The sequence below is a fragment of the Aedes albopictus genome, chromosome 3, assembly GCF_035046485.1.
Source record: "Aedes albopictus strain Foshan chromosome 3, AalbF5, whole genome shotgun sequence".
In the NCBI taxonomy this organism is placed as follows: domain Eukaryota; kingdom Metazoa; phylum Arthropoda; class Insecta; order Diptera; family Culicidae; genus Aedes; species Aedes albopictus.
The window spans coordinates 90,652,293-90,671,581 of record NC_085138.1 but is presented as its reverse complement, the minus strand read 5'-3'; the positions used below and the strand labels follow the sequence as shown (position 1 = coordinate 90,671,581).

The 19,289-nt window shown below is 40.5% G+C and overlaps 2 protein-coding genes and 1 long non-coding RNA gene across 3 annotated transcripts in view; 1 reads left to right on the top strand and 2 right to left on the bottom strand.

Moving 5' to 3' along the window:
• The window catches only part of LOC109423702 (pseudouridine-5'-phosphate glycosidase), a 520,698-nt gene that overhangs the window by 214,694 nt on the left and 286,715 nt on the right, over positions 1 to 19,289 (bottom strand). The gene's annotated exons all lie outside the window — the stretch shown is intronic.
• On the bottom strand, positions 1,479 to 2,935 carry LOC115268367 (swi5-dependent recombination DNA repair protein 1 homolog). Its single transcript, XM_029876397.2, has 3 exons — positions 1,783 to 2,935; positions 1,656 to 1,728; positions 1,479 to 1,580 (listed from the first exon to the last, which is right to left on the bottom strand). The coding sequence occupies exon 1, from the start codon at positions 2,933 to 2,935 to the stop codon at positions 1,958 to 1,960; it is 978 nt and encodes a 325-aa protein (XP_029732257.2). The 3' UTR covers positions 1,479 to 1,580; positions 1,656 to 1,728; positions 1,783 to 1,957.
• Positions 2,971 to 3,889, top strand: LOC134284061 (uncharacterized). The gene is made up of 3 exons (XR_009995603.1): positions 2,971 to 3,557; positions 3,612 to 3,684; positions 3,760 to 3,889. It is a non-coding gene; the product is annotated as an uncharacterized LOC134284061 (long non-coding RNA).

Sequence of the window (19,289 nt, the reverse complement as noted above, 5' to 3'; positions counted from 1 at the left end):
CAAAACACTTTTGGAAACATTTCAGAATAACTCTGGGAACAATGCAGAATTATTCTAGAAATATTCAAGAATGATTTAGTAAATATTCCATAATGATTCTCAAAAAAAATTCAGTACAATTCTGGAAATATTCCAGAACACTTCTTGAAACATTCCAGAATAACTCTGGGAACAATCCAGAATGATACTGGAAACATTCCAGAATCCAGAACGATTCTTGAACCATACCACATAAATTCTGCAAACATTCAAAAAAAACTGGTTTAATTTCTTTACGATTGTGACTTCGGCATATATTCCAGAAAGAATCTGTAAACAATAAAGAATGATTCTAGAAACATTCCAGAACGATTCTCGCAACATTACAGAATGATTCTGGAAATATTCAAGAATGATTCTGAAAATATTTCAGAATGATTTTGAAAATACTAATTATTCTGCAAGCATTCCAGAATGATTCGTTGAAAATTCAAGAATGGTTCTGAAATATTTCAGAATAATATGAGAAAGATTCCAGAATGATTATTGAAACATTTTTGATTTTTTTAAATACTCAAAAATGATTTTGGTAATATTGAAGAATGATTCTGGAAATATTTCAGAATGATTCTAGAAATAGTCCAGTATGAGTCTTGAAACATTTCAGGTTTTTTTTTCGAATACTCCAGAATAATTCTGGAAACTTTTTAGAATGATTTAGCAAATATTCCATAATGATTCTGGAAATACTCCAGAATGATTCTGGGAATATTCCAGAATACTTCTGGAAACATTCCAGAATAACTCTGGGAACAGTCCAGAATGATTCCGGAGACATTCAAGAATCCAGAACGATTCTGGAACCATTCCACAACAATTCTGCAAACATTCCAATAAACATCTGGTATGATTTCTTTACGATTGTGACTTTGGCAGATATTCCAGAATGAATCTGGAAACATTAAAGAATGATTATGGAAATATCCAAGAATGATTCAGAAAATATTCCTGAATAATTTTGAAATTACTCCATAACAATTCTGGAAGAATTCCAGAATGACTCAAGAAACATTCAAGAATGATTCTGAAGTTATTACAGAATGATATTAGAAATATTCCAGAATGATTCTTGAAACATTTTAGATTTTTTTAAGTACTCCGAAATGGTTCTTGTAACATTCCAGAATGATTCTGAAAACATTCCAGTCAAATTTCTGGTATTGCTTGTTTACGATTGTGCCTTGGGCAGATATTTCAGAATGATTCTGGAAACATTCCAGAATGTTTCGGAAGCATTCCAGATTAATTCTGAAAATATTCCAGAATAATTATGGAAGCATTTTAGAATGATTCTGGAAACGTTCCATATTCTGCATGCATTACACAACAATTCTGAAACCTTTCCATAACAATTCTAGAAACATTCCGGAATAATTTGGAGAAATTTCCAGAAAAAAATGGAAGCATTCCAGTACTTTTCTGGACGCAAGCTCATTTTTATGTTTTCGAACTGGCTTTCTCAGTCTAGGGAAATTCAAAACGACTGGTTTTGTATTGCCCGACGTTTCGGCCTTGTGTATTTGGCCTTTTTCAAGGGTAAACTAAAATAGAATGCATAATTTGGTATTATAACATAGAACGGAAAACATAACATAAAACCATAAAACTACACCTACACTGTCTGTCGTTCTTCGTTACATTTAGTAATGCCGAGAGTATCATTGCGTGCTTCTTGTATGCCTAGGTTTTCTAAAATAACACTTATTAGGGACATTTATCATTTTATCACATTTAAAGACTTACGAAATAGTTATTTAATTTTTGGTTTTGGGACACTGTACTGGACACACCTATTATCAACGACCTGGACTGTGCTATTACAATATGACTTTCAACGGTTGGTTCAAAGATGGCGGGTGAAACAAGGTAGAGCTTTCGTGTAGTTGGATAAAGTTTATCCGTAGAACTTGATCTAACATTAATTGTGTGTGCTGTGTGTGCTATTGCTAGGTTGCTCTCTGCGAGAGTTGGCTTTTTTGATTGTATGCAATATGCCAGCGTAGGCTGTATTGAGGCCATCTACGTCAGTGCGGAAATTTATGGTATTAGATGTGTTCTGTATATGGCACATTTCTAATATTGGTAGGGCGGTTGATCGGAAAGTGCGATCTACTATTTTTGTGCCGTCGAGATTGAAGGTGTGGTTGTGTTCGATCATGTGTTGTGTGAGAGCTGTTTTTGCATGAGTTATGTCTGTTGGTGTGTTAACAATCTTGTTTACATCTGATTTGTGTCCGCTCATTCGCTTTTTGAGTTGGTTGCTAGTCATTCCGATATAGACTCCTTCGCAGTTATTGCATGGAGTACTGTAGACAACGTTATGTTGATCATTTGGGGGGACTGGGTCTTTGATTGTTTTTAGCAGGGATTTTGTTGTTTTGATGTTTCTGGTGGCTATTTTTACCTGATCATAATCTTTTTTCAGGATGATGGAGATGGTACGGGTCAGTGTTGGAATGTTTGGCATCGATCGATAGAGGACTTCTGTGACTTGGTGATGATGATCTCGTTGCGTGCTGTTAATTTGTTGTTGTTCTGTTGGTGGATTTGCAGCATTCGGTGGCGATGGATTCGGTAGCGGTGTCTGTAGTGGTGGTGGAGGTGGCGGAGATGGCAGCAGCAGTGTTGACGTTGGGGTGATTTGTGGCAGCGCAGGAGGTGGTGGTTCTGGGGATGGCGGTGATGGAGAGCGATGCGGTGGTGGTGGAGGTGGTCTTTGGCAAGTGGGTGGTGGAGGCGCATTGTTGTTGGTAATGCGGTTCATCATCCTGTTTATGAGCGAGGAGGGATAATCGTTTCTCCTCAGATTTTGGAAAATCTGATTCTTCTGTTGTTCGATTTGGCCATCCGTGGAGAGCTGCAATACGCGTTTCATAAAGTTCATCGCTACGTTCATTTTCATGGCTGTTGGATGGAACCAGTCCCCCCAAATGATCAACATAACGTTGTCTACAGTACTCCATGCAATAACTGCGAAGGAGTCTATATCGGAATGACTAGCAACCAACTCAAAAAGCGAATGAGCGGACACAAATCAGATGTAAACAAGATTGTTAACACACCAACAGACATAACTCATGCAAAAACAGCTCTCACACAACACATGATCGAACACAACCACACCTTCAATCTCGACGGCACAAAAATAGTAGATCGCACTTTCCGATCAACCGCCCTACCAATATTAGAAATGTGCCATATACAGAACACATCTAATACCATAAATTTCCGCACTGACGTAGATGGCCTCAATACAGCCTACGCTGGCATATTGCATACAATCAAAAAAGCCAACTCTCGCAGAGAGCAACCTAGCAATAGCACACACAGCACACACAATTAATGTTAGATCAAGTTCTACGGATAAACTTTATCCAACTACACGAAAGCTCTACCTTGTTTCACCCGCCATCTTTGAACCAACCGTTGAAAGTCATATTGTAATAGCACAGTCCAGGTCGTTGATAATAGGTGTGTCCAGTACAGTGTCCCAAAACCAAAAATTAAATAACTATTTCGTAAGTCTTTAAATGTGATAAAATGATAAATGTCCCTAATAAGTGTTATTTTAGAAAACCTAGGCATACAAGAAGCACGCAATGATACTCTCGGCATTACTAAATGTAACGAAGAACGACAGACAGTGTAGGTGTAGTTTTATGGTTTTATGTTATGTTTTCCGTTCTATGTTATAATACCAAATTATGCATTCTATTTTAGTTTACCCTTGAAAAAGGCCAAATACACAAGGCCGAAACGTCGGGCAATACAAAACCAGTCGTTTTGAATTTCCCTAGACTGAGAAAGCCAGTTCGAAAACATAAATCAAATTCCAGTCGAAATTCACGAACAAGCTCATTTTTATAACTCCCTGTGTAATGTTATCTTTAAATTGAAGCATTCCTGCTGAGAAACTGTCCCGATCTAAATGGTCATAAAGAGAAAACTTCCGTTCCCACATTGCTGAAGGATCCTGTCCAGTAGCTGTTCCTGTCTGTAGGTACTGGCTCCTGTGACGAGGCGAAGTCATGAAGTGATCGTAAAAAGTAAATTCTTCATTGCCCATCCTCTGATGATGGCTGCGGCCATCATCATAGCAAGAAAACGGTGAAATATGCCACGGAAGCAACACTAGACACGGAAAGACACACAATGTAGAGGTACCTCTGCAACTACATAGGTGGTGTGGTAACTGGTAGTAGTCGTCGTGTGGGATTTAGAGCCTGCCACTGCAAAATGGATAATGCTGTCTCGGTTGAGGACTCCCTCGACAGGTTTATCCTCTGGGTGGCTCCATCTCCTCACTGACTGACTGGTGCTGAACTAACAGTTATACTACTGTGGGCTGGCTGGTTGGATGGCTGAAAAGCAAACGTAAAACAGGCGCCATAAAAGTTCCTCCCGGTTCTACGAGGTGGAGCCCATAATCTGTTAGCCCTGAAGTACATACGTACCAGCTCCAGTAGCAGTCAGCGGGATGGGGGAGGAACGGAGTGAGAGGTATGATTGCATCTAAAACTGTCAGATGGAAATGGGCGAGGTTAAATCATTATTTAATGAAGATGGGTACTTTAAGCTAAAGGTGGAAAAGGTTTCCCAAGTTTAAAGTAATCAAGTTGGAGGGAGTTAATTTTTTATTACTTTATGTCTCTTAGGGCCGATTTCTTCACCCTGGCTTAGGCGTTAAGCCAGGTTTAACTATATGGGTAAGCCTGGCTTACGAGTTAAGCCGAGGTGAAGAAATCGGCCCTTAATCTCAAAGTCCTTAAGTCAATTGAGCGCCATGCGTGAGTCTGGGCTGTTTTGGTGATATTTTTTTTCTCAAATCACCATTTAAATAGAGGGAGTGGAAACTAGAAAGATTCATGGACCACAACTCGTAGTTATGAGTCTACGCCGAATGAAGCAATCGCCTCCACAGGTCTCGGTCCTGGGCCAATCCCATCGACGTTTAAAAAAGATACTACACACCGTTTTCAGCCATATGATGTTCAGACTGAACATAACTTACACTAGACAACGGGCTACATTTTACGACACAGAGGTTCAATGATGAATTATTCGTTTGACGAAAAGTTTTCACCGACTGGAGCAGGCATCGAACCCACACTCCGTGTCTTACAAAACACCGCTAACCGCACAGTTACGAAGCCCACAAATTTAGAGTCCTTAGGTTCTTCTCAATTGCAAAAATCCGAAGTATCTGCGGCCTTCCACGAAGTCGATGGCCTTCCTGACACTCTGCTGAATATGGTTTTAGCTTGTCGTTTCTGCGGCATACGAGCTACGTGCCCAGCCCACCACACCCTGCCGTGTTTTATTCACTATACTATATTGATCTGGAACAATTTGTAGTGCATGCGACGCCTCTTGATGTCAGCAGCACCCAGGATCTCCGGTAAACTTCTCTCAACGTCCCCGATTCATGGCCGTGTAGAGTGACCAAAAGAATCAGAGTCTCGTACAACGCGAGTATTGTCTTCGTTCAGCTGATTTCGCTGCCGCAATTTATCTTCTCACCTCGCAGATAAAATCAATATCGTCATTAAAGTGTCGAGATAAGCAAATTCGTCCACAATACTAAACTTTTCTCCACTCAACACCACTACCACGGTAGGACCCACTTTGACATCATATACTTGGTCGTAAGCCTCCTCCTCCTCCTCCTCCTGATTTTTTCTTGCGGCGGATTCGTTTTTCGGCTACTTATTCGTATTGCCTATCACTACTTATTCCCTATATCACTCGCTGCTCTGCCGGGTCCCCGACACCCGCATCCGGTTTCTGGCAACATTCTTCTTGTCTGTTACCTCCTGGCACTCCTCGTCGAATCACCCATTCTTTTGATGTCTAGGAGCAGTGCCTAGACCGCGCTACCATACTCATCTCTCGGTGGACAGACTTTCACTGAGATCTGAATCTGAGATTATCGCTCTTTTTGATCTCACTTATCTACTCGTCCAGCTTCTGGGGTGATAGCCAGCTACGTTCAGCCTTAAGCTGGTTCACCTCGGAAAAGTCGTTCGGGTGCTAGCGGAAGATATTGGATAGGATACTAAAATCATCAAATCTTACCATCTTGGAAAGATGTCACAACACGCGGTAAACAAACGCACTGACAATCTGAATCTAGTCTACTCTGGTCCTCCAGCGTGCGCAGCTTTTTCTTTTTTTGTGCTCTGGTCTATAGGGCACTGCATGAAATTCTCTCCTTCTCTTTCACTCTTAAAGGAATTTTGTAAACAAAAAGGCCAAAAAACGTCAAAATCCCATACAAAATCAAAACAGTGCAGTGGCCTATTCTATTCTATAACAAACCCAAAAATAACGGAAATAAATAACCAAAACAGAACCAATGTAAACATGACACAGACCAACCACACTGACACTGTATACAAATACACTGGAATCTTTTTTCCAAGGACTGGGAAAACATGAAAGAAAAATGGGCATAAATTAAACCAGTGCATAAAAAGAGAGAGTTTTGTACATAAATTAAGTCTGCACTTCAGATAAACGAACTTAATTCTACAGAAAAGGTTTATCTACTGAGAGTCATTTCAGCCAAGGGGGTTTCCTGGGGTTTCAAGGGACCCTAAAACGAAAAGGTTCCAGGGGGTTTCAGGAGTGTTTTGAGGGGACTCCCGGAGGATTTGAAAGAACTTAAGATGGTTTCCAGGAATTGAAGGTGTGCTTCAGAGAGGAATTCAGGGAGCCTCGTGTAAAGGAAGGGAGTTAGGTTAAATCCTGCGAATAATCGCGACCATCACGAGACATTCACTAGAACCGCCTTTTGGAATCACCCTTCCCAAGATGATACGAACCAACTAGCATGTCACGTCTGCAATGACAAGCAAGTTGTGGATTCCATCCTTCGCATCTTTGCAGCGATGGCAGTTGCTGAGTCTGAGTGTGTTTCAGGCGGGTTCCGATAGAATCAGTCGCTCTGAGCAACGATGCATTAAGCTAGTATGTCACTCTTTGACCAATGCCAAATATTTGACCACTTTTGATAGTAAAATTTTGACCGAGGTGTATCGGGCATACACAAATATTTGTCACTGAAAAACGAAAGGGACAAACAGAGTCAAACAACTTGCCAAAATTTATCTGTCAAAAGTGGCCAAACATTAATTTGGCGTCTGCACTCAGCGAAGTAAACTACCGAAATTCATCGAAATACCTTATGAAATTTAGCCATAACTGTAAAGTATGGATGCCATAAGAATACCTCATGAAAATTGAACATGCTTAAATTACATAAGATAAACTTATGAAAAGAGCAGAAAAATCACAAAATGATGCAGACTGGAATCGATCCATGAGCGTCGAGATCACTGAGCTCGTGCCCAACCCACGCGGCTATCGACGCTTGAGAATATTGTGTTGCTAAATGTGTATAAAAGCCAAACTGTGAGTAAATTCTGCGTCATAGACCGACCTTATGAAAATCGTTCTAGCCGTTATGAATTGTTTAAAGGCCATTTCATAAGTTAGACCTTATGATTATCTTAGGTTTATTTGCCTGAGTGTGGGTAAAGAGTGTACGAGCACCTTTACGACCGAAGTGAGAGCGTGTACCGTAGACAGAGCGAACTGCGTAGTGTGCTCAATGTGTGCGTTCTAACGGAGCTATACAAATCTCACTACAGCAAAAAGAAAAGGAGAGTGTCATGACGCTCACATTCAAGCTATTCAGCTAATATGATTGTCACAAAACGAGGGTGACCGGGTCACGTAAATGGGATTCTATCTTCTCTAGTGTTAGTGCGTAGAGAGAATGAATCAGAATGCTCAGAGGCTATCACCCTGCCAAGCTTGGTTTCTATCAGCTTTTTTGTGACTTGTACGGCGATGCTTCATAGCCCTGGTTATGTTTGAGTCCTTCCAAAGTCTTTTCAAGAGGTTTAAAGGACATTTCAGTGGTACTCCACAGTTGTACCTGAAACCTCCCTGAAATACCCCCGAAGCGCATCTAGAACCCAATGAGACGCCCCTGAAAATCCCTGGAGCACCCTTGAAAACTCCCGGGGAGCCAAAAACACCTGTTAGACCCCTGGAGCTGCCCTGTGGCTAACTGAGATCTCCTGGTACCACCCCTGAGATCACCTGATGAACCCCTAAGACCCCCTGGGACCTCCCGCATACCCGCTGAGATTCCCTAGGGATCCCTGAAACGACCCTGAGGCCTAAAACTCAAAATGAGATCCCCTGGAGTCCTCCGGAATGCTTCTTGAACGTCGCTAATAGCTTAGGGAGGGGGAGGGGTCAAGTTTTCAGGGCGTTTCAAGCAGTTTATGGGTTTTTAGGTGGGATTCCGGAGTTTAAGAATCTTTTTAAGGGTCACAAGTGAGTTTCAGAAGGTTTCCATGTGTGTTGCAGGAATTTTAATGAGCGTTTTAACCCTCGAGCGATCGCGCTGTTGTATTTTGTACAACACGTTGAAAAAATCTCGCTTTTTGTGTTCAGCATTAGCGTGGTGCTGAGGATGGTGGCCAACCGCGCGAGTTACGGAAGGTTAAAAGGGATTTAATGATGTTCCAGATTTTAAGGGGGTTCTGGAAAGTTTCAGAGATTTCAATGGCTTTTCAAGGGGTTTTAAAAGCATTTGAATCGTTTCCTGAAGGTTACGTGGGGATTTCCAAGGGTTTTCAGGGGGTTGCAAATGGTAACGTTTTGGAGGGTTTCAGGGAAGTTTAATGAGCGTTTTAAGAATTTACGGTTTCCCTTCTGTATAGCTGTTTGGCTCGTCAAAAACCATCGGTTGTGGCAACGCAGAAGATTGACAGCTAGAAACCTTGCCATCAACCGATTCAGAAGTGTCGCTTTCCACAGTTGAAGCATCGCGTCTGTGCTATTGACACCTGTCACTATCAATGAGCGAACAGTCAAATATCTGTTTCTGGTAGGTTATCAGGTCCACATGTTCGCCAAACAATGAAGTAAATTTTCGGTTTGCAGCACTAAATACGATTCTAGTGTGAGCTGTAGGTTATACAGGTTGGACTCGATTATAGAGTCGGATTATGAGTGGTCCCAAACATATATCTGGAGAATGGAATGCTGTATAAAGATAAAATTTTGTCCCTCAGGGTCTGAGGGAATCCAGAAAAGGAAGACATTAGAGATGTATTGGACAAACTTGATCATGTGTACATGAAGCTTGTGTACGACTTCTTAAAACAAGCCGAAGTCTTCGTTTGATATCCCGTCTTGTTTTTCCACATATCCACCTCGTGCCTTTGATTGATACCCAGTCTTCTTGTTCCGCTTGTCCACCTCGTGTTCCTTCGAAAATCGTATGTTATCGTTACAGGTTGTTTGTCCACTCTACGTTTGACCAGCAGCAATAAGCCACATCAGGCTGCCATGTGTCAACGAAAAGCCCTCATCACCCTATCCTTTCCTCAAATATTATTGTTACCCCTAACCTCGATCAAACCGCGAGTTTTACGGTTCCCCAAAACTAAGATAGTTTATGAGTCAAAAACATATTACTGTAAAAAAAATACAACTGAATTCGGCTCCGTTATGCCTGTTGACGCATGAGCCTCAAATAAATGATAAGGTAAGAAAAAATGGAAAAAAATGACATCTTGTCTAGCCAATTTTGCCTAGTAATAAGTCATTTTTTTGTACCGCACTGTGCATGCCGGGAATCACAGTCAGAGACCCTTTAAACACCCTGAGATTCCTTTAACCACCCTACGACCTTCTCGCACCTCTTAAGACCTTCACTGCCGTAAATCGCCAGTCAGTCCCATCTGTAAAAAGTAGTTATTGAGAAACTGGACTTCAAAATTTTTAAATTTGATTTCTATATGAAATTTCGAAAAATCGCCCTGAATTGAACACTTCTGCGATTATCATGAAACTTTCACGAATTGTTTCAAACGTTGAAATGAAACTGCGAAAAATATAAAACACCCTAAATAAGTGTTCGGTTTTGTACTGCAGGGTACACAAGTTCGTAATGGGACTGACTTTCGAATACTTTTCATTATGGGACAATCTGACTTGGTGTTGTTTTTCCATTTTCAAACATGAACATGAACATGAACAAACTATAAATTTTTATTCACGCAGCTGAAAGCTCATCCGAAGAAAGATCGGAAACTGCCTTCAACTTAAACTTTCCCAAAATGCAGATGAGACTGACTTACGATTCACGGCAGTACATGTACCCCCATGAATGTCCCTGGAACTCCCTGAAATGCCTTTTAGACTTCCTGAAGCGCCCCTGAAGCCCATTGCGACATCCTGGTACCAACCTCCTCCCCCTTGTAACGCCTCTGGGACCCCTTGAGATCCCCTGAAGCTTCCGGAAACACCCCCCCCCCCCCCCATATCCTGGGACTCCCTGGAACTCCCTTGGAATGTCCCAAGGAGCCCCTGAAACCCCATGAGACTCCCTAAACTACTCCTGGGATTCCTTGGAAAGACCCTGAGACTACCTGCAATCTCCTGAAATTTCCTGGGACATCCTGGAACCCTGGTACACTCAGAGACTCCCTGAAGCACTCCCGAGTCCCTCCGAACCTCCTGAGGATCAGATAAAACAATCTTCAAGTTATCTGTCAAGGGTGTTGATTGGCCATACAGAGACAGAAACATGATTGTTAACAAAAAGCAAATGTAAGGGCAGATCTGTCATTTTGAAAATTGTACGCAAAAGTAGTGGATTGCGGTCCGGATTCACACTACCAAATTTGTTTTTTGATAGTTTTCAGTCAAATTTGTAAGTAGATAGCGACATTTAGATATTTCGCAATTGACAGTAACTTTTTATAGCTAAATCAAGAAAAGGCAGTTTTCTCAGTATTCTCGACTGTTTTGTTCTCTTCGTCATGGAGGGTTTGCTTAAAACCTGTTGAACTCAAAGTTGGCCTCAAATACTTCCCAACCAAGCTGAAATATACAACCAGGTTTCAGAAAATGTGGCCACCAAAAACCCCTCATGACGAAAAGAAAAAACCTGCCGATAATACCAAAGTCACCCTATGTTAGGTGGCGTGATACCATACCACTGACTAGATACAGAAAAAAAGATAAAGCACTGATGACCCCCACCGAGCCGGAAGTACACTTCCTACTGCCGATGGTTCACGCCTCTGCGATGATCATCTTTCAACGTCACCGGGGCCGCCATAAATCAAACCTTCAACTGGTAGTTGGTGATAAATCTTGACCTCCAGCTCCAGCTCCATTGATGCGTTGAGTGTGTGTTGCCAAAGATGCGCTTCCGAAGCAAGAAAGGAAACTGTGACTCAGCATTCAAGCATTCGCCCGTCATCATCGTTCGTTATTAAAATTCATATCCAATTCGACATGGACAAATTTATGGGTACGCCAATTAATTGACGGTATATGCATCTGATGGGAAACCTTTGGAACTTCTATCGTGTTTGTCATCCATGCTTGTCAGCGATGACAAGCGATAGAAGTTATTCCGGGGTCCTTCCTCTCTAGATAACTAAAATGATTGAAAACGTTTGTTGGAATATTGAAAAGTTGTATGAGTTTAGGGGCCGTTCATAAACCACGTAGACTTTTTGGGGGATCTGGCCAAAGTCTACGCTTCATACAAATTTCAAAATTTGTGTATGGACAAAAGTCTACGAGGGGGAGGGGGGGTCTCAGATGGCCAAAATTTGGTCTACGTGGTTTATGAACAGCCCCTTAGCTGCTGAGTTCAAGACTGTGTAAATGTTCGATTAAAATGATAGCTAATTTAGAAAAAAGCCCTAATTAATCCACCTAGCGGTAATGGCGCCTCTCTCGTGCCTTCGAAACCCCATTTCAACAAAACTCAAGTAACATGTTGATGAATATCGCACTTTCATACGTTTAACAAGAATCCATTTCGATATGGACCAGTAGGTCTGTGCCAATAAGGGAGAGAAAAAAAAAAGAATCCATTTCAAGGCATCAAAAATCATATCGTTTATCTGGATTTTGATATTTGGGCCTTAAAACCTTAAGAAAAAGCCGCTTTCTTGAATTTTTAGCAGCCATTTTGAATTTACGTTCGCCATCTTGGATATTCTGGTGGTTATTTTTAGACTCTGGACCGGGCATCTTCTACATCTCGAAAAAAAAACATATTTAATGATTTCAGAGCCTTACCCCCGTTTACCAATTCTTCTTCTTCTTCTTCTTTATGGCTCTACGTCCTCACTGGGACTTGGCCTGCCTCGCTTCAACTTAGTGTTCTTTGAGCAATTCCACAGTTATTAATTGAAGGGCTTCTTTTGCTTGCCATTATATGAATTTGTATATTTGATACACTATGCCCAGGGAGTCGAGAAAATTTTCCCGACCGGAAAGGGAACCGAACCCGCCGTCTCCAGATTGGCGATCTTGAATGTGGACACTAGCGTGCGCAGGGTTCTTCCTTAGGGGGGGCACTACAATGATGGTGCAATATATGATCATGGTGCAAAATAGAATCATGGTGTTACACGCAATATGAATTCCCAAGAAGGGGTTTCAACATGCTGTGGTGCTAACATCGCCAAGAACTTCAAATTGGGATTCTGAAGAAAGCTTCGAATGGTGATGATTTTAAGGCAATGCGAAATTTGATTATGAAATCATTATAAAATTTTGTAAACGTATCAAATACAATGGAAAAAAATAAAGAAAGGAGAAAGAAAGAATTTCAATCTTGGACAATTAGTGGAGAAGATTCCATAGAACTCTAGATAGAAAAATTCGATCGGAATCCTTGTTGCAATCTACAGAGATTCCACGAGTTCCTCCAGAAATTCCTCCAAGATGCCTTCAGGGATTTCTTCCAGGAATTCCTCCAGCAAAAAGGAATTTTCCCGAAACTATTCCTGGAATTCCTCCAGGGTATCCTCCACGGATTTCTCCAAGAGTTTCTTCACGATTTTTTCCAGGAATTTCTTCAGAAGTTCCACCAGTAATTTCTCCGGGAAGCCTCATATATTTCTTCAGATATTCCTCAAATAATTCCTCCAGGAATTTATCCAGTAAACACTCGAAGGATTTCTCCTGAGATTCCTCCTGAAATTTTTCCAGGATTTTTATTTAGGAATGTATGCCAGAATTCCTCCAATATTTCCTCCAGGGATTCCTCTAGGGATTGCTTCACGGATTCCTCCAAAAAATCTTAAAGAAATTACTCACGGAACTCTTCAAGGAATTCCTCGAGAAATTCCACTAAGAATCTCTGCCAGAATTTCCCAGTAATGTCTCCTGGAATTCTTGCAGTAATTCCTCAAAGATTTCCGCCAGAAATTCCTCCAGGAATTTACTCAGGAAATTTTCCAGGTTTTTTTTTCAGGAATTCCTCCAGGGGCTCATTAATGAATTTGTTCAGAAATTCCTCAAAAAATTCCTCCAGAAATCCCTTCAGGAATTCTTTCAGGAATTCTTTTAGGAGTTCCTTCAGACATTCCACCAGTAATTTCTTCAGGAAGTCTCATATATTTCTTCAGATATTCCTCAAATAATTCCTCCAGGAATTCCTCCAGTGAATACTCCACGAATTTCTCTATAGATTCCTGCTCAAATTTCTTCAAGTGAAAACCTTTTAGGAATGTCTGCCAGAATTCCTTTAATATTTCCTCCAGGTATTCCTCTAGAAATTCTCCACGGATTCCTCCACAAAATCCTAAAGGAATTTCTCCCGGAACTCTTCCAGGAATCCTTGAAAAAATTCAGGATCCTCAACACATTCCTCCAGGAATTTCTTCAGGAATTCCTCCACGGATCCATTAATGAATTTCTTCAGAAATTCTTCAAAAACATCCTCCAGGTATTCCTTCAGAAATTCCTCGAGGAGTTTTTTCTGACATTCCTACAGAAATTCCTTCAAGATGCCTCCAGGGATTTTTCCAGGAATTCCTCCACGGATTCCTCCAGAAAACCATAATGTAACTTCTCCCAGAACTCTTCCTGGCATTCCTCCAGGAATTTCTCCAGTAATTTCTTCAAAAATTCTTCAAAAAATTCCTCCAGAAATTCTTCCAGGAATTCCTTTAGATATTCCTCTAGGAGTTCCTTCAGACATTCCTCCAGTGATTTCTCCAGGAAGCCTCATATATTTTTCCAGAAATTCCTTAAATGATTCCTCCAGGAGTTTCACGAGTGAATACTCCAAAAATTCCTCCTGAAATTTCTTCTTGAAAAAATCTTTTAGAATTTCTGTCAGAGTTCCCCTAGAATGTCTCCCGGAACTCTTCCAAAAATTCCTCGAGGAATTCTGCGAGAAATTTTTCTAGGGAATTCTCCCCGGATTCGTCCAGGAGTTTCTCCAGAATTTTTCCAGAAATTTCTTCAGAAATTCCGCTAGGAATTGCTTCAGAAATTCCTCGAGGTTTTTTTTAGACATTCCCCCCAGAAATTTCTTCAGGAAGCCCCACATATTTCTCCAGAAATTTGTCAAATTCTCGGAAGAGTTCCGAAAGACATTCCCGGGGAATTCTGGCAGAAATTCCTAGAGGGTTTTCTGCAAGAATCCCTGGAAGAACTCCTGAAGGATTTTCTGGAGGAATTTCTGGAGTTCTGCCTCGAGAAATTTAAGAAAGAATTCCGGGAGGTAATTCTGGAAGAATTTTTGAGGAATTTCACAAGTAATTCATGGATGAATCCCTGAAAAAATTGCTGAAGAAATTCCTTGAGAATTTCCTGGAGGAATCGGTGAAGGAATTCTTGAGGAATTCCTGGAAAAGTTCCGTGACAAATTCCTTTAGGATTTGCTGGTGGAATCCGTGGAGCAATTGCTTGAGTAATCACTAGAGGAACTACATATTGGAAGAATTCTGGCAGGCAAAAGATTTTCTTTAAAGATTTTTCCCACAAGAAAATTTAGGAGAAAACTCTGGAGGAATTCTTGGAGATATTTTTTAAAAAATTTCTGGAGAAATATATGAGGCTTCCTGGAGTAATTTCTTGAGAAATATATGAGGCTTCCTGAAGAAATTTCTGGGGGAATGTCTGAAGAAACTTCTCGGGGAATTTCTGAAGGAATTCCTAGCGGAATTTCTGGAGTTTTTTTTAAGAAATTTCTGAAGAAATTCATTAATGAATTCTTGAAGGAATTCCTGAAGAAATGTCTGGAAAAATTCTGGAGAAACTCCTGGACGAATCCGTGGAGAATTCCCTGGAAAAATTCCTCGCACAATTCCTCGAGGAATTTTTGGAAGAGTTCCGGGAGATACTTTCGCGGAACTCTGACAGAAATTCTAAAAGATTTTTTCTAGAAGAAATTTCAGAAGGAATCCCTGGAGAAATTCTTGGAGTATTCACTCGTGAAATTCCTGGAGGAATCATTTAAGGAATTTCTGGAAAAAATATATGAGGCTTCCTGGAGAAATCACTGGAGTAATGTCTCCTAGAGGAATTTCAGGAGAAACTCCTGGAAGAGCTATTGGGGCAATTCCTGGAGAAATTCATGCACGAATCCTTAGAGAAATCTCTGTAGATTGCAACAAGGATTCCGATCGAAATTTTCTATCTAGAATTCTATGGAGTCTTCTCCAATTCTAGTAGCACTAATTATCCAAGATTGAAATTCCAACTTTCTTCTTTCTTGATTTTTTCTATTGCATTTGATAAATTCCGTGAATAATTTGTCCAGGGAATCCCCTACGGATTCCTTGAGGAATATCTCCAGGATTTTTTTCCAGAAATTTCTCCAGAGGATCCTCGTGGGATTAATTAATGAATTTCCTCTGAAATTACTCAAAAAATTCCTCTCGGTATTCCTTTGGAAATTCCTCGAGGAGTTCCTACAGACATTCCTCTAGAAATTCCTCCAAGATGCCTCCAGGAATTCCTCCCGAAAATACTATAGGAATTTCTCCCGGAACTCTTCCAGAAGTTCCTCGAGAAATTCCTCCTGGGAACAGTACACGTAATCCTCCAGGAATTTTCCCAGGTTTTTTCTCCAGAAATTTTTTCAGGAATTCCTCCAGGGATTCAATAATATTTTTTTCAGAAATTCTTCAAAAAATCCTCCAGGAATTCTTTTAGAATTTCATCTAGAGGTTCCTTCAGACGTTTCTCCAGTAATTTCTCCAGGAACCCTTACATGTTTCTCCAGAAATTTCTCAAATAATTCCTCCAGGAATTTCGTGAGTGAATACTCCAATATTTTCACCAGAGATTCCTCCTGAAATTGCTTCTAGAAAGAATCTTTTAGAGTTTCTGCCAGAATTCCCCGGGAATGTCTCCCGGAACTCTTCCAAAATTTCCTCGAAGAATTTCGCGAGGTATTTTTCCAGAGTATTCTCCATGGATTCGTCCAGGAGTTTCTCCAGAATTTTTTCCAGGAATTTCTTCAGGAATTCCTCAAGGATTGATTATTGAATTCCTTCAGAAATTTTTCAAATAATCCTCCACAACTTCCGCGAGGAATTGCTTCAGAAATTCCTCGAGGAGTTTCTTCAGACATTCCTCCAGAAATTTCTCCAGGAAGCCACATATATTTCCCCAAAAATTTCTCCAGGAAGCCTAATATTCCAGAGAATTATGAAATAATACCTCCAAGAATTCCTCCAGAGATTTCTTCTGATTTTTCTTGTGGGAAAAATCTTTTAAGAATGTCTTCCGGATTCCACCAAAAAATCCTAAAAGAATTTCTCACGGAACTCTTCCAAAATATCCTCGAGAAATTCTTCCAAGGATTTCTCCCGAAAATTCTCAAGGAATTTCTTCAGCAATTCTTTCAGGAATTCATCCATGAATTTCCTGAAATTCCTCAAAAATTCTTCCAGAAATATCTCCTGGAATTCCTCCAGAAATTCCTCCAGGAGCTCTTTCAGGGATTCTTCCAAAAAATCCTCTAGAATTTTTGCCAGAATCCCCCGGGAATGTGTTTCGAAACTCTTCCAAGAACTCCTCGAGAAATTCCGTGAATTATTTGTCCAGGGAATCCTCCACGGAATCCCTAAGGAATTTCTTCATGATTTTTTCCTGAAATTTTTCCAGAGAATCCTCCAGGGATTCATGAATGAATTTCCTCAGAAATTCCTCAAAAAATTCCTTACGATATTCCTTCAGAAATTCATCGAGGAGTTCCGACAGATATTCCTCCAAGATGCCTTCAAGAGTTCCTTCATGGATTCCTCCAGAAAATCCAAAAGGAAATCTGCCGGAACTCTTCCAGGAATTGCTCGAGAAATTCCTAAAGGGAATTTATTTTACACGTTATCCTCCAGGAATTTCACCAGGTTTTTTCTCCAGAAATTTCTTCAAGAATTCCTCCAGGGATTTAATAATAAAATTCTTCAAAAATTCCTCAAAAAAAATCCTCTAGAACGTTGGATTACAAGTTTCGACTAGATGATGGTTCACATTTGAAATTTTCGGCTCTCATTCTAATAGTAGGGGAAATATACTGTACCGACCGGCTGATAGCAGGTAGTATCCGTACACCAGCTACGGAATTCCCAAACCAAACCGGAACGAATGACCCGAAAGTGTACCAGACGGCGTGACCCCATACAACCCGACTGTTTGAACGTTTGCAAAATTTGTGTGACCTGTGGATCTGTGTCGAGCCCTGAAGATGGTCCAATAGCCGGACCGAATCGTTGGCGATGATAGAAGAGTAATCAACGCAATTTATTAGACTAAGATCCGAAAATTCCAAAAGTCATCCTCCAGAACTTCCTCAGGATTTCTCCAGAAATTCATCTAGGATTCCTTTAAACATTTTCCAGAATTTTTTCCTTGAAGTCTCATATATTTCTTCAGAAATTTCTCAAATAATTTCTCCAGGAATTGATCCAGTAAATACTCCAAAAATTCCTCCAGGGACTCCTCCTGAAATTACTTCTAAAAAGAATCTTCAAGGAATGTCCCAGAATTCCTCCAATATTTGTTCCAGGGATTCCTCCAGAAAATCCTCTAGAAATTTCTGCCAGAATTATTCCAGGGAATCCTAAAGGAATGTCTTCCTGAACTCTTCGAAGAATTCCTCCAGGAACTCTACGAGGAATTCCTCCAGGGTATCCTCCATGGGATCCTCAACGAATTTCTCCAGTATTTTTTTTTTTTCAGGAATTTGTTCAGGAAGTCCTCCAGATATTCAATAATGAATTTCCTCAGAAGTTTCTTTAAAAAATCCTCCAGAAATCCTCGAGGAGTTCCTTCAGACATTCCTACAGAAATTTCCCCTCGAAGCCATGAGTATTTCTCCAGAAATTCCACAAATAATTTCTACAGGAATTCCTCCAGTAGTTTCTCGAGAATTACCACCAGGAATTCCTCCAGAGATACGCCCGATTTTCTCCCACATTTTCTCAAGGGATTCTCCAGGAAATGCTTCACGGATTCCTCCTGAAAATTCTAAAGGAATTCCTCCCGGAACTCTTCCAGGAATTCCATCTGGAATTCCTCGAGAAGTTCCTCCAGGGACTCCTCCATGGATTTCTCCAAGAAATTCTCAATGAATTTCTTCAGGAATTCTTTCAGGGATTCATCCATGAATTTCTTCAGAAAATCCTCAAAAAATCCTCCAGAAATTCCTCCATAAATTTCTCCAAAAAATCCTTCAGGAATTCCTCCATAAATACCTCCAGTAATTCCTCCAGAAAATCATCTAGAAAAGAATTCTGCTAGGGATACCTCCATGGATTCCCACAGGAATTTATTCTGGTTTTTTTCTGGAATTCCTTCAAAAATTCCTCCATGGATTTCTCAAGGAACTTCTCCTCGGTATACTCCACATAATCCTCAATCAACTTCTCATGGAACTTTTCTAGGAATTCCTCCAGAAATACCTACATGGAAGCCTCCAGGAAGCCTAAAATGTTTCTCCAAAAATACCTTGAAGAATTCATTCGGAATTTTCTCCTGGAATTCCTTCAGAAATTCCTTCTGAAATGCCTACAGGAATTTCTACAGAAATTCCTCCATGAATTTCTGCAGGGATTCCTCTTGGAATTCCTCCTCGAAACTCTATTTTTTTTTCCCGGAACTCTTCCAGGAAATCCACCATGGATTGCTCTAGGATTTTTTTTCTGGAATTTCTTCAGGCATTTCTTTAGAAATTGCTCCTGGGATAACTGCAGTAATTCAATTTCTCCATGGATTCCGCCAGGAAGTTCTTCAAGAATTTCTGTAGGAAATCCAGGGATTCATCCATGAGTTTCTTCGGATATTCCTAAAAAATCATGTCAGAAATTCCTCGAGGAGTTGCTTCAATAGTTCCTCTAGAAAGCCGCAAATATTCTCCCAGAAATTTCCCAAAGAATTCTTCCAGGAATTCCTCCAGA